The sequence below is a fragment of the Monopterus albus genome, unplaced genomic scaffold (assembly GCF_001952655.1).
Source record: "Monopterus albus unplaced genomic scaffold, M_albus_1.0 scaffold193.1, whole genome shotgun sequence".
In the NCBI taxonomy this organism is placed as follows: Eukaryota; Metazoa; Chordata; class Actinopteri; order Synbranchiformes; family Synbranchidae; genus Monopterus; species Monopterus albus.
The window spans coordinates 361276-377279 of record NW_018128073.1 but is presented as its reverse complement, the minus strand read 5'-3'; the positions used below and the strand labels follow the sequence as shown (position 1 = coordinate 377279).

The following is a 16004-nucleotide window of genomic DNA, read 5'->3' as shown; positions in this document are numbered from 1 at the left end:
GGGCTGACACTGGGGTATTGTATGGGTGCATCTGTGGGGGAGGACGGTCGTGTCAAATTGTTTTGAGGTCATCACAAGGGCTGAAGTGTGTCTCTGCTCCTGTGCTTGGACATGCACGTCATGAAGACATTAAGATGAAACAAGTGGCGAGTTTAGGGATTCGTTTAAGGCAATTCTCCCTAAAGAGAATCGAAGCTTCACAAGGGCCACTTACTAGTTTTTGAGGCCTTCAGCTGCATGTTTTTCCTTCAGTGAGGGACAATATCACCACTTTGACAAGTGTAACTTTCAATTTCCTCAACTTTATCCTCAAAAACTGGACAATTCTGTAAAATGTGGGAAAAGTCCCATTAGAAAAACCCAGGTGGTCCATATGGGACAGTCACCACAAGCAAGAGGGACGATTGTGAAGCTCTAAGAGAAAAAGTCAGTCAGAACACGGTTGGTCTGGTCTGTGAGCTCTTAAAGAATTCAACATGGCATTCAGAAAGCTGCAATGTTTAATTCTATTATTCAAACAGCTTCAAACTGAGGAGCAGATCTACCAGCGGACATGCTACTTTTACGCCAGGTGTCTGTGTGAAGTGCAGTCATGCGTCGATCTACAGGGGCAGCTGGGAAATCAACCAGAGTTTTTTAAACTGATAAAAAAATCTAAATTGGTTTCTTTGCTCAGTGTGAGTCATGCAGTACATTTAGTCTTGGCTCTATAAACTAAATCACTGGGTATATCATACTGATGAATGTCAGAGTATGACAGATGGCAGATGTCTACAGTCACATGAAACCCATACAGACTTGAAAATTAGCAGATTTTGTTTCCATACATTCTGCAGATGTTCTACAACTGTTCTCAGCTGTCGTTTGTAGTTTCAGTCACGTCCTGTGATGATGAACAGCTCTTTGTCTCTCTCTGCTTCCACTGTGGTCACAGGTTATTGCACATCTTTGTCAGGCATCTCTGTTTCAGATCTGTGGGGGGAGGAAGAGTTACAAGCCTGGAGGCAGATTCTTCTTTCAGCTATGGGTTGAATGTGGTTGTCACTGAAATAAGAAACATTTGAGATATAAATCTAACAGTTGTCTTGTTCTAAAGCATAAACAGAAGAGTGAACCCACAGAAGGAAAAATCTCGCTCCACATTACAGATCCATAAAGCCCCTTTTCCATCTTCTGGTACTGACTCGACTCGCTTTCGGTACCGGCTGCTTGGTTTTCCACCACAGATGGTCCCCTCTCGGTGTAGCTGGTTGTCATAGCAACACTGCACTACACTGCCGTGACGTCATCAGCGACTGACACAGTAACAACGGAGGACATCGAATGTATGTGGCTGGTTTTAGTTGGTACAGTAATGTCGCAGTTAATGTTAAATAACATTGCTTTTAAAAATGGGTCATCTCGCATATTGATGATGTGATTTCTCTAACTAGTTGCTAGTCTGCAGTGTTTACACGTTATCGTTTAGTGTCGCCTCTGCTCGCTTGGAACCTCGATGGAGGTGATACCAAAAATAGTCCCAGGTACCAGGTACAATCCCCAACATCTGACTGATGGAAACACAAATAAGGCGAGTCGAGTCGGTACCAGGTGGCTGAAAAGGGGCTTAAGGTAACTACAGAACACAGGTTACAAAGTCCAGAGATAAATTAAGGCTGTGAAGAGACTGTTCAGTCTCTGTATTTGTTGGACAAATCCTGTTAGTGACTTTTCACTAATTTTACCAGACAATGTGTGACATCTTGGATCTTCCTGATCCAAGCAAAGAATAAACACTCGTCTGACTCAGCCTTATATGGAGCTTTAAAGCTCAGTGTTGCACACTGCACTTTTCCATGCTCTTCTACAATGACTCCTGCAGGTGTGACCTAGTCAACGTAGATCTACATGCCAAATGTTTGAACACATTTACTTCATCCAGTGACAAAATGACAACTCCTCGACAGAGCCCCACGAGCACAGTGTTGTAAGACTATCTTGATAATGAAACCTGGAATCTGTATCAGGTCTTGTCCCAGTTATGTGACATTTTACAGACAGAATTATTCACAAAAAGCCTAGAATGAAAAGCATCATCGTTCAAGCCGTAGACGGGTGTAGTGATCATGAATCCAATTTGTTTGAAAATCCTAAGAAAACCCTGATATTTCCCTGTACTACTAGTTTTAAGTGTGTTTTCATGTAGAGCCACAACCGAAAACATTTTCCGTCATTAACATGATGATTGATAGATGATTGTGAAGCTTTTCAGACCACTCACTGTTTTTTATTAATCACTTTCACTCACTGCTACTTTGGCACTTTCACATCAAACCCAGCTAAAGCCTAAAAATACACACAGAAGTCTAATTAGAGCCAGTTAGAGGACTGGTGTGACACCTTGTGAGTCCTCTGTCCGGCCTGGTGCTGGATGATCGGCGTGTCAGAAGCTGTGAGAGAGGCAGCTCGCTCTGTGACCTCTTGAGCCCATTAGCTCTGAGGAGTCATGGCTGTAGCTCAGAGGTGTCTGCAGAGCTGCTGCTACTCTAATGAGCTCTTATACGACTCCCAGCAACATGGCTGACACGTGTCCACAGATGAAGTGTGCTGCCCGGTTATTTCTGATTCACACTCTGTAAAAGTACTAACGTGGTTTCCACTGAACAAACCGACATCTTTCTGAGTTGTCTTTGGTATTTTTTTAAAGCATCATCTGCTCTGTAATTGCCTCACCTGAAGAAGTTCTCTGCCTGTGTTTGTCTGTCTGAAGACTTTCTCTAAAACTAGAGGAGTTTTCAATCAAATCTGTGGAAAGTCAAGACATGAACCAATTTACAAACCCTATAAGAACCTATACAGTTGGAACCTGACCTCCTGAGCAGGGAGGTTTAGCACATTTTGTTTTGTTCTTCTGGGTCATCAAAACTGAAGGAAACCATTTTTGTGAAATTGTTTATTTTACAGTGAGCTGTCATGTGTAGTGAGCTTTAGAGGTTGGGGGTTTCTGTAAATGTTGAACAATTGCAGGCAAGTCTTTATGCTAAGCTAAGCTAACTGGCTGTGGCAAACACACTGTACATATTTTTAAGAGAGACTGCGGGTGGTGGCGAGTCACTCCCAAAGCAAAGGAGTTCACCAAGTATCTCAAGGTACAATGGAGCGTGACTGTTGTGGTGAAGGGGGAGCGGAGCCAGGAGGCAAAGCTTTCAGTTTACCAGTCTATGTTCCAGCCCTGACCTCTGGTCACGAGCTTTGGGTAGAGACAGAGAGACTCAAGCAGCTGAAGTAAGTTTCCTCCATAAGGTGGCTGGACTCGGCCTTCAGTTTGAGTGAGGTGCACCTGATACACTGACAGCTGAACGGTACAGTAAGTACAGATTCAGCATCGGACTAAATATCTGAGCCGCAGTGATTCGTCACTCCACAGTTTTGACAGTGGGGTGTCCTGGAGTCTGAGGCTCTGAGGAAACTCACTGATCTGTGACGGGTGACAGGAGGCACAGAGAATCGATCACACCTCCATCTACAGTTCACTTACTTCTGGAGAAGGCCACTCTCCTGACCCGCCAACACACCTCAGGCGTGTGTTCTTCATACCAGGGGTGCCTGTCGTCGCAGTATCTGTAAGACCAGAAGATCCACAGATCAGATCCCTGTTTCAGCATCAGCTGAGCAGACACATTGTTTTAAGACTCACAGAAAAGCGTCCTTTATCAGGATTAGCTGCTGGATTAGCTAGACAGAAAAACATGAACATGTCTCAAAGGGCTGGAACACGGCTCTGTGTGGATGTAAGGAGCTGAGACATCGAGGACAAAGCTCACTTTTCATCCCAGTTTAGAGATTAACGTCAAATCGTGAATACACTGTGATGCATGTTGGGAGCCGATGCAGGGTGCGAAACATAGCAACAAGCTGATCAGCTAATTTCTGTTGGATTTTTAATCACTGTCATGCATTTGTACATGCCGAGCCCACACAGGCTTACAGGACACCGATAAAACAAACTGCCAGGTTCTGCCTCCATTGTGGTTTTTACAATATCACTACCAAACCAACAAAACGTCCTGCCTTTTTCCCCATGCTTCAGACACAAGCTTGGCACCAAAGTTACACATCCACTCCATCTTTTCTTCATCTGTACCCGTTTGCAATTGCACATGACCTAGTCCTGGATTTAGTAGAGAAAAAGTCATATTCCTCCAAGTAAGGCATAAAAACGAACCCCTGTGACATCTGACAGCCACCCCCAGACGTCTGTGAGAGTCTTGTCAGGTTTGCTTCATTAAATTCACTGTGAGTTGTCAATACTGTCAGAGGTCCGTCAGTCCAGTTCCAGCCTAAATGCCAGTATGTCCAGTGTAGACACTGCCTGGTGTCCACATTTCCTGTCCTAACTCGGTGCTGAGAAAATGACTCGACACTGTTGCTACTTCTGTTAATCAGCTTCAGCTTTCATTACAGCTCTCACTTCCTCACCTTTCTCACTCAGCTCCTCGTTTTCTGGCTCTACCACATCATATAATTAAAACAGCTCGGTGAAGAAAGTGTCATTTGCTGGTGTGAAGACCTTTTCATGCGCGTCTTGTGGCTGAAGGGTCTGCAGAGGCACTGAGAGAAGAACCGGCAGAGCTCGAGGACACAGGGCTGCAGCTTGTGAGCACCGACTGTCGCTGGGCCGCCGGAGGTCAACCTGCTGATCGGCGGCGGCCTTCGCCGAGGACAACCTCTCAACAGATGGAGCAAGAGGTCACGTCAGTCACAGACAAGATCTGAACAGCTGTGTAAACTTCTGCACACTGATCCAGCTTCACATACTGCTTAATTACTCTGCCAAACAGAACCAAAGTAAAGTTAATTACAAAGATAAAAGATGATCACAGAGGTGGGTTTGCACATAAAATAATCAAAGGCATTGTAATTAACCTCTGAACACCCACAACGGTGATTTGGAGATTTTACATGGAGAATAAATCATCCAGGCATCCGTCCGACAGATACTCTCATTGTATTCATTTTGCATAATGTCTCCTCAGTACTCAGATTCCCATTACAGGAACCACTGGTGCCGTTGCAGTCTCATCATAATTAATGTATTGTAGGCACACAGGCTCATAATTACCATAAAATACATATTCAAGTGTGAATTTCAATTAGATGCTTTTCCACATTCTGTGCTGATTTTCTGGTCCAGAGCAGGAAACTTTTCCAAATCAAACTTAAAGAAACAAAACATGTTTATTGCTTAGTTTGAAAATTTAAGGTTAGACCAGTGACTTCATACAAAAACAGAAGATGTGACCGCTCTCAGACATGAAACCACCACCAGTCGCCCCTGGTAGCCGGGTTTATTACAGGTCATAAACCCCGCCCCCTCCGTGTTAGTGGATGGGGCATGAGCCAAACTAAAAATTTTATTTTAGCCAAATCAAATTTATTTTTCCCAGAGATGATTTCTGTCACTCTGAGATGTTTTTCAGGTGAATTTATTTGATGGTATAAAAAGAGGTGTATTCTACTTAGTGACAGGTTTGACTGGCAGCCTGATAGTTCACTCAGCTACGTGGTTGCTACTGTAAAACATCGGGTTGCAAAATGCCAAGATGGCAGTCACTGTTCTCTGCTCATCCATCACTGTCTGGTTTGGCTCTGCAACCAAACAGGACAGGAACAGACTCCAGGGGACAGTCAGGTCTGTAGGAAGAACCATCAGTGCCAGCCTGCCCTCCATGGTGGACCTGTACACCTCACGGGTCAAAAGGAGGTCGGAGAGGATCACTGCAGACCCCGCACACCCTGGACACAAACTGAGCTCCTCCCCTCTGGATGGTGTTACAGGTCACCCTGCGCCAAGACAACCAGGCACAAGGACAGTTTCTTCCCCTGGGCTGTCACTCTGATGAACAGTTAACCCATGACTATGTGACTGGACACAGCATCGTTCCAGTGCAATAAACTGTAAATATACAGTCAAACATACTTGGCCATTAAAATGATTCTGATTCTAACCAACCAAAGTCAGATGACCACTTAGGTTATCAGGATTTATCCTCTGAGAACAATAAATGAATTTCATGACAACCCATCCAATATTTTTATCGAGATATTTCAGGCCAGGCTAAACTGACCGACCTAGTGTCTGGGGGAAGCCTTCTTCCCTCCTCTAAATCACCTTGAAAACCTGCAGCTGTTCTCATTTTTCTTTACAAAAGTCAATACTGCAGCAGTGACTGATGAGAAATGATCTGCAGTGTTCACAGAGGTGACACCGACCAGCCATTTATGGACGGATGAACCAACCACAGCTCCTCATCAGCGGTGTATGTGACAAACACCGAGGTCTATCTGTGAGACGTCCACAGAGCAGACACACAGGGTGCAGAGAAGTGCAGCAGGGCGTCAATACTCATCGTACTGCACTAATGACTCAGTGACAAACTGAACAGGATGCTCAGCCTTGTGTTTGTTGCTAGGCAGAAGTCAGTGGGGGAGCAGCTGCTGGTTGTGCAGTGGGATGTTACTGCCATCTAGTGGCTCTGCTGGGCCGTGGGCAAGCACAGCACCGGTGCCCTTTTAATGCATCATGCACGGCCTTCTAAAGGCAAATACATACAAACTGTGGGCTTCAGTGAGTGTGTGGATCAGTTGATAAGTGTCACAGATAGCAGCCAAACACACACCAGTTAACCCCTGATTTTCTAATCAGGTGCAAATAGTGCACTCACATTTGGAACTAGCCCAGCTGAAACTTACAGGTGAACTGATCTCACCCTCAATCAGCACGTCAACAGCACTGAAGACAGGGAGTGGATGGTTACTGCACACTCACCCTCCCTAATGCACTAGCCCATACTTACTAGGCTCTTTATCGTGAGCCATCCTCTTGAGAGTCTATTCAGTGTCAGACACTTCGGATGAAGGATGTTTTTATCCTTTTAAGAGAATATGTGTTAGGAGCAACATGAGCCATCATGTGTCCGTGTAGCTTGGCTGTGTCCACCTCACATGGAGAGGATTTAGACATTGTAAACGGGTCACAGGTGTTGCCCTCACTGCATGATGTGCTGTTAGGAGGATTTTGGATCTAATTCATGTTCTAGTTACACCTAGCAGTTCTTCACCAGCTTCAAATGTTTTAATTTTATTACCAGTAACCCTGGACATCCTGGAAACGACGAGGTGTAGTACATCTATATTACCTAACTGAGAAAAGACTAATGGAAGAGTGGACTGGGACTGAAAAGGCTACAGTCTAGAGATATTTTTAAATTTGATTTGTTTTGTTGATTCTGTATAAGATGCTCCAGGTGCTCTGTGACTGGGAACCCTCGTACTTCTGTGCCTCAGCCTCTTCTCCATCCCAGCGTGCTCACTGACCGTGTAACAGACAGATAAACACCGGATATTTGGCCTTAATTTGCTTTTAACCCTCGCAGCTTAAGACCATCGAAGCTTTCACATACAGTGAAGGGGGCCGTGCCTGTGTTACTATGGTTACTATCTCAGCCTCCTGCATGGCTTATGCTTGCTTTCCTGTGCTCTAACACACACACACACACATAATGCACACTTTTCCCTGGGCTAAAATTGAATTGGTGTGTCCAGAAATGACGGTGACTGGATCTGATGTGATTACAGCTGTTTTCTAAGAGTAGGCTGGAGTCCAGATGTTCCTGCACACTGTTACTTCTTTTCTCAAATTTTCAGCATCTGCCCATCTGCGAGGGTCCAGTCTGCACAGACTGACGACTGACATGCCACACGCCTCTGTGGTGCACTGCAGGTATGTGGTGTTTGCTAAGCACTGTTTTCTTTATTACATTGTTCAGCCCAGTACAACAAATGACGGAGCTCGTCTCACCGGTGTCAGGTGGTCGCCATCGCGTTTTGAAGTGCACGTGTGAAGTGTATTCACATATAAAGTGAATGTAACAGTCCTGCACAAACATCCTGGCTTCACAGTTTGTGGTGCTGTTGTGTTGCATTATACTGCCAGGGGTTTCTGTAGTTTCTCTTTTTTGTCCACACCATTTATGACAAGATCAGGTTAAATACAAGAAAGACCGCTCAGTCGAAAGCAGTACAGTGAATCTGCAATAAAACAGACTGAACGTGTACAGACTGCAGAAAGGAGAAACGATGACACCACCATCTGGTGGCTCAGGCCCATCACGGGACACGCACAGTCAGCACAGTCCTAACAGCAGCAGTAAAGCTCACACAGTGGATTGTACTGTTGTGTAATACTAATTAAATAATACTGATGTGCTGCGTATCAAACTCAGTGAACCTAGAATCCCCTACCTGGCTTCTCTGGTTCCTCAGCCCTACTGCGTGCCGTAGTCCTCCTGGCTGCCACAGGCCCCTCTGTGGGGTGGGCAGGAGAAAGTCCAGTTGTTCTCTCTGGGTGTGCGCTCAGCCAGGTCTGGTTGACCCCTGGTGAGAACACTGTAGGTCTGTGTGACACCATGGACGCCTGGGTCGTACTGAAAGGAGCTGCAGCAGCTGGCACTGACACAGTGGCGACCGGCTGGGTCGACACTGCGGCTGGTTGCAGAATTGTCACTGTTGGCCTTTCTGAAGCCTGTGCCTGGGCTGTCGTCCACATCTTTGTCATCTCTGCTGTGTCCGCTGCACTTTGCAGCACGGCTGCTGTAAAGTGCTGAGGCGTTTCCTGTGGCCCTGGAGCTGTGATTGTTGGAGCTGGTGAAACTGCTTAACCAAACAAACAAAAAGAAACAAAGTTGCAATGAGGTGTAAAACACTGACAGGTTGAATCTTAACCAGCAGGCACCAACACAATCAGTCACTTGATCAGTCGATTCTTGGCTGTCGGCCAACACAAGACTTCACATCAGAAAATGTGATTATTACTCTGAACTAACTGGTAGCATCTAATAGACCGAACATTTAATTAAACACATTAACCAAAGTCACTGCAGCCTTCAACCAGCTGTTACCACACGCTCATTTCATTTACAAAACGTCTTGTTGAAAGAACATGAAGTGCTGCACACACATAAAAACATATTGCAGTAAATATATTTAAATCTAAAGGATTGTGTTGTAATTGTGTTGAGATGAACTCCCACAGCAGGCAACAGCAGAGTTCATCTCAACACACAATGTATCACAGTGTTGTCTTATTTTTTGCACTTTAATGGAAGAACCTCTGGAAATGCTTGATTTTACACAACCATAACCTTCTGGTAATTTTCTGGGTAGTTTGATAATTACAGGGACAATAAAGAAAGTGAACTTCCAGTAAATTACAAACAACTGCTAGCACCCAGGAAACTTTAACGGCTCTGCTGAACAAGCAAAATGTCTCATCCACCAGGAGTTTATCACTGTTTACAGTGTTTCTGAGAAAGCACCAGATTTAACAGAGTGAGTCTGGCCTTAAATGAAACGGAGCAGACAGACTCACCGTGTGCGGTCGCCTGGACTCGGAACACCGAGCTCATCCCAGATGGAGCGACGTGACTCAGATTTGTGGGCAGTTGGTGCCGTTCTGAGGTTTAAAATAGACAGTTGGAAATGTGAATTAAACGGCGCTTTAGTGTCTTATCGATGACAACAGATGCTCAAATGGGTGTTTTTTCAGTGACTCACCGACAGGAAGCCTGAAGGAGGAGTCACTGCCAACTTGAAAAGGAAGAAGAAAAGTTCAGTAAAACCAGGAAGGGGAGACTCTGTTTGTGCAGTACGAGAGAACATAATCTGTTGGTTTTGCCCTCGTGTTTGCTAACTACAAGCTCAGTGCTTTGTACTGTGCCATGATCAGTGCACGACAAAGTGTGAGGTCTTTTCTTTAACGCCTTAAACTCCTGATTCTTCTCTAAAATCTCACCAGCCCTTCACTGAAACTAGATGATGTAGTCAAACCATGTTTTTATTCCATGAGATGGTATTATCCTAGATGCCTGGAGCATCATTTCAGAAACATTCTTCCAAGAATCAGCCTGGATTCTGGGGTCGCTGGGACATATAATAAACCAGTTTGTGTATTGGTGGATGTTTTAAACAAACTTCTGTGAGGTCCTTTGATGATGGTCTGGTTGAACAGTGGAGTGATGGAGTCGACCTCCCAGAGCGCCGGCAGCTCTCTGCCTGGACAAGCACATACATCATCATCATCATCATCATCAACATCCTGTGAAGATAGTCGAGCTGCAGGATGGTTCCTAATACCAGACTGGGATTGACTGACCCTTACTGGTTCCAGTTAGAGTGAATCCCATTTGTAAAGTGGATTTGAATTCATTAAAGAGAGACAGAAGGTAAAAGATCTCATTAAATTATTCACTGGACTCTTTTTTCTCTGTATGTCAATAGTCGTGTACAAAACATCCAGCTGGTCACTTAGTTTTATTTCTCTGGATGTTTTTAATTTTGCTGTTGAACGTTCAGGCTTCGTGGGTGTGATATTGGATCCAGTTAAAGAGAAACAGCATTAATCAAACAAGGCAAAATACAACTGAAATCAACACACACACAACTCAAACTCCATTTTCCAGATCAACAGAAACAAGCAGATGAAACTGACTGGTTAACTGAACGGCTCAGTGCACACAGTGGAAACGGTGCTAGTGAACAGAACTCAGCAGAATGGAGCCAGCGAGCTGGACTTACCCACGGTACCCGCCATGACACAGATGTAAATACAGCCCGAGTCGTTCCTCTGGCTCACTGACAAACAGAAAACACAGGGGCAGTTCACCACATTACGACAAGCGGCCTGTGAACAAAAAGGAAACCTGCGACACTGTATCAGCTGACATGCCTGATAATATGGAGGCAGACTTGAAGAGCTCGTGTAAGTAACTGGTAGAGTTTCCCATCACATCCAACAGGACGGCCGTGAAGTCTGATGGAAAACATAGTCACTGACCTGGGAGTAAAACATTTGCTGATGCCTGAGGTGAGATGAAAGGTTTCGATGTTCCTACCGGTCAGATCGTTGGTCTCATTGGTGACACAGTAACAGAATCTCCTCCTGAACACGCTGCTTTCCAAACTTCTGATGCTGGAAACTGGAAACACAGGAGGTGACATCAGCTCAGAGAAGTCGAACAGCTCTGACACTTTAAACACCAAACAATCTACTGATTATTAAATAAAGTAATGTATTGATAATGAGAATAACCACTGGCCGTCGTAGCACGTTTCTCCAGTGATGGCATCATATTTTCTGTCTTAATTACTCAATACACAATTTAATGAAACTCAATTTACAACAAATGACCACAATTAAACCCAAACAGGTAAAGTGTTAAAACTCCACCTGAACACAGGTCCCATCAAGTCGAGGCAGAGGACTCAACATAGCAGACAATCGGCTTCAGTCAGGAACATTTCTCAATAATCAAGTTATGTAGTAAAAAGCAAAGTTTAAGTACACGGGCCTTTTAGAGCCACTGGGCAGTTTTGCACTGCACGTATATGTAAGAAGTCTGATTCCCTTCACTGAGCCCAAATTACTTTTCTTTAATGGCATCATTTTTGGAAGATGCTGCACAGCTCAGTCAGGTCCAAACTCCACCCTGTCAGAATGTGGATAAAGTGTTTTTAACACAGTCACAGCATTAGGTTTCCTGACAGCTAATTAGACTTACAGGTACCAATAAAGTCCAAACATTACTGAGTGCCCATCGTACCATTAGGGTTAAAACACAGTGGGCACATCCCGCATCTCTTACAGAACTGTTCCTACGTCCTCGACCGAGGATGTTCCAGGACTGATATATAACCTATGAGGAGCCAGGAGGCTGCTAGAGGAGTGGTGAGCGAGGATACACGAGAGCATCGAGTGCAGAAGTCGTATGAACCGACATTTTATCAGACATCATTTGGTGATTAGACGCTTCAGATGAAGGATTGTTTCATTTCCTCTCTCCTTACACTGGAAATGGCGGTGCCTATAAGAGACATGGGATGTACCCAGTGTGATACTTCAGGCAGTTACACACCCAAACCACAAGATGGCCCTACTGCCAAAGTTGGAGTTTATAGCTCTGAACCCATTAATGTAGAGTCTGGTAGAGTTCAGATTGCGACAGGTGAGAGGAGCCTCCTGACTGAGTGGAGACACGACCAGCAGGTCATTGATCGATCATCGTCCCGATGACCTGATTAATCTGTTTATCCCCAGGATGTCAGACAATGGAAAAGAGTCCCACTGTGACTGGGTGGCGGTTTGTCCTCTCATCTGTCGCCCATCTTTATGGCACATCTATGAACAGTTTCCACACTTTGGTGTCTTGTTACTGAGCAGAGACAGACATTTGTAGATACAGAGTATTTACTGTTGTAGACCAGCAGGGTGAGTTTATGCAGAGCCAGAGAGCTGTAGGACGTCACGCTGAGGAGGGAGAAGAGCTGACGGGAGCCTGGAAAACAGAATGAACTGATGAGTGTCAGGACTTTATGACATGGACAAAGTTTAGGCATCTAAAAGTACAAACCAGAAAAGAGACAGACCACCAGCTGTAATGAGAAGTGTGCACGTGACACTCCAGATTCAATATGATGCAACACGCTGGGAAAAATCTGCACTGAAGGAACATCATTTCACATCTGTGGCCTTAAATCTGACAGGTGGATATTAAAGGTAAAGTAATGCTTATATTGGATTAAAGTTAAACAATCTGAGGGCTGAATTTTGAGCCTTAAAAACCTGAGAGGAAAATACAGCTGTTGACATGTTGAAAACTAAGATTCGTGATGTTTCTGACCACTTTGCAGACTAAACAGGACCTGACTTACAGTAAACACTTATAGAACGTGATAAGTGAACCTTCACATCTATTATCTGTCAAATACAAAACTTCAGAAGGCAACCGAACTGATCAAATACACACTTTTAAAGTGCTTTTCCAGTTAAGGTCCCCACCTGTCACCACAGTGGAAAACCAGGCTTGTCAATCCACCCAGGTCTCTAAAACACACGTTCAGCCTCACCTCTGCTGCTGTTTACTCATATAGGTCCTAAGTTTATGCTCCGAGGCATCGCTGAGCCAGCTGATGAGCCCAGTACAATGCAGCTGAACAACAATGCAACAGCAGCACATCTGTACAGTCAAAGGGAAAGCGATGATGCTGTTCGTTTTATCACAGTTCCTCACCTCCATGTCTTGAAACCTGGGCCAGTAAAACCAAAACTATCTACATACTGTGTGTAACAGACACCACATGGAGCAGCCCTGTCGGCTACCTGACCTCTGCTGAGGTCACATGACAACGTACCCGAGTGGCTTGAATTTATTAACGTATTGACCAGGGGAGTGAGGTCGATGGCAGCTGGATCAATGAGCCCTGCAGGGGTTTCTGGGAAATAAAACCAGACAGTCGAGTCAGTGGGAGCTTATTCCCTGTAGTGGAATTAACAGCATCAGCAGAAAGTGGTTGCATCACGTAAAAAAGCAACGAGCCCCCAGTGGAACAGTCAGTCCCATATACTCAGCCATATTTCATATCGTACGTTATAGGTGTTCAATGCTGACATTGTGGTGGAGTTTTGAGTTTTTACAAAAAGGATTTCTTAGCATGGTGATGCAGTTTTCTTAATTATGTTCTGACAGTCTGAGGGAGAAACATATGTCGTGCATTATTCTGTGTTCTGGTGCACATTCACATCAGGACGCAGTTTGAAATTTTTCAAGTACTTTCTATTATTGAAGTAACATATTTAAAGCAGTGTTAGTGACGATCTGCCATTTCTAGCTGCTTCTATAATCTGTTGTGCAGTGACGTCTTCAGAGCGAAGCAGTACTGACAAAAAATGCTGTTTCAAAATCTTTAACACCCCGACTGAATATTTAACTCTTTATGTGGTTATCAAACTATTTTGCATCTTTGGTTTCATAGCATCAGAAATATGCAGCTTCACTAAGTCACAGATGAATTTTCCACAATTCAAGCATTAACACAGCTGTAATATCAGGTCTCCCAGACTATCAGGGGAGTGAATTTAGGAAAGGACTGACTCAATAAAGCCTTTTTTGGAAGAGTGAATTGTTCATATGCTGAAATCAGTAAACGCAGAACAGGACAGTTTGTATGTGAAGTGTTGAGTGCATCTGTTTCCTTTGGCTCAGCAGGTGAAGCCAGACATAAGTGACAATGTAAAACCATGGAAACACGCAGAACAGTGAAATGAGGATTACCGGTGGAGTTCTGGATGTGTCTTCTGTGCCTGTCGTCCTGGTGTCTGGCTTTTAAAGCTGCAAGAAACACAAACTAATCAGATTTTAAAAGCAAGGGGTTGTTTGATTAGAGTTTTGCTTGTTTGTTTATTCCAGCTAACTGAGGTTTAGCTATTGTTTTTGATTACTGTGCATATAAAACAGTGTGAATACTGAGCGGATTGGTCAGGTGAAATAAACTGCAACTAGAAAAAAGAAGGCACATGTCCAACACTGAGCTCAACCTGCAGAGCTACAGCCTTCATAACATCGTTTCTTCAGAGTTGGTCTGGTCACTATTGCTGTAGTAGCTGAGAAGCTGCATGTACACTAAGCCCTGTGCAATACAGTGCAACACATCAGCCCTGAAGTAAACAGGCCTTTCAGCCTAAACTCATCCCATTAAACCAAATGGTTCAATAGCTTTGTAACTGTGATTACAAAGGTACATTTTCTAACTCACGGGGTCCCACCATTTAAAAAACATGACACAATTATAAAACCAGTGGGATTTTATGAAGACAAAGACTCAATTCAGACACCTCCAGACTGACCTTGGCTGAAGAGGAGGAGGAGTGAAACGGTAGCAACACAGCTGATCAGACAGCAGCGTGGACGCCCTGTGCCTCTCTGTGCACCTGCCATGGCCCTGCTGGAGCCACAAAACACAGTGGATCAAACTGTTACTGATAGCGTTGACACAGACAAACTAAAAATAGAAAGGTGGGTGCAACAAGTGTGAGTAAACCAGCCTCTGTAAGACATCAACAGCAGAACTTGTAGATTTCTAAACCTCTTTTACTCAAAAGTCTGAAATTGAGAGCAAAGTGTGACACATACTTGGCAGTCTGTTGTTGTCACCTACACTTCTGTCGCAGGTTAAAATGCTGAAATCCGAGTAGCTCTAAAGGTCAAACAGTCTCTACTCTGCTGAACGAAAACCAACAAACATAGCTTACCTGCTCCTGTAAACGCAGCAGCACTGTCGACCCTCCAGTAGCATCAACCCTCGCCAATGGTTCACACACCTCTGCTGAGATACGGGGGAAGGGATGCCCGTGCCCCCCTCTGAGCAGCAGAGGCTGGCAGCAGGCTCTGCCAAAAAAAATCACATCCACCACAGACAGACAACAGCTACAAACAGTGCAGCCTTTGTGTCTTGCTCCTCTGGGCTGCAACTGCTCTGAACTCAGATACTGGAACTCCAGGTTACAGGGCTCTGGATATCACTGTCACGATCACCGTGGGTCCTACTATCTCATGAAGTTGCTGTCAACAATAAACCTGGATACTTAGGATTTCAATTTTTAAGGTTGTGGACCTTTGTTTTTAATTTATTTATTTAGGACATTAACTTAAGGACTCATCCATTTTATGAAGCGCTTGTTGCAGAAGCAGCAATTGTATTTTCATTATGTTTTTACCAATGGACTTCTATTCTGTTCTATAGTCTGTCCTGGTCAGGCAGGAGGGGCCCCACTAACTCCTAACTGATCCATGTTGAGCAGCAGAAGTTAGTGGGGGCGGCTTTGGTTCAGTGGGTAGAGCAGTCATCTCCCAACTGGAGGGTCGGAGGTTTGAATCTCGGTGCCTGCAGTCCATGTGTCAAAGTGTCCTTGGGCAAGACACTGATTGCCCAAGTTGCCCCTGATGGTTAGAGCATCAGTTGAGTTGGCACCACAGATGGCTGCCTCGCTTCTGTACCAACAGTGCTTCACTGACAAATTCCTTGTAACATATTTGGCCAAATACAGGTCACTGATTATCACAGAAGCTGGAGGTTCATAGGTTTGTAACATATATTAAAGAATATTTTCATGCTTTTGTTTGTTTGGGTTG

The 16004-nt window shown here is 44.5% G+C and overlaps 1 protein-coding gene across 4 annotated transcripts; it reads right to left on the bottom strand.

The window, feature by feature from the left end:
• Positions 1–6: 6 nt before the first annotated feature.
• On the bottom strand, positions 7–15630 carry hhla1 (HHLA1 neighbor of OC90). Of its 4 annotated transcripts, none has more exons than XM_020617703.1 (15): positions 15125–15627; positions 14720–14817; positions 14148–14204; positions 13228–13308; positions 12288–12371; positions 10932–11015; positions 10766–10849; positions 10615–10671; positions 10012–10092; positions 9595–9627; positions 9410–9493; positions 8284–8694; positions 4550–4706; positions 3518–3600; positions 7–972 (listed from the first exon to the last, which is right to left on the bottom strand). In XM_020617703.1, exons 1-15 carry the CDS (start codon positions 15166–15168, stop codon positions 929–931), a joined length of 1482 nt encoding a protein of 493 aa, XP_020473359.1. In that variant the 5' UTR covers positions 15169–15627; the 3' UTR covers positions 7–928. The 4 variants fall into 4 exon arrangements, with proteins under 4 accessions (XP_020473359.1, XP_020473360.1, XP_020473362.1 ...); XM_020617704.1 differs by having other exon boundaries at positions 8284–8691; positions 15125–15626; XM_020617706.1 differs by lacking the exon at positions 4550–4706 and having other exon boundaries at positions 15125–15630.
• Positions 15631–16004: the final 374 nt, after the last annotated feature.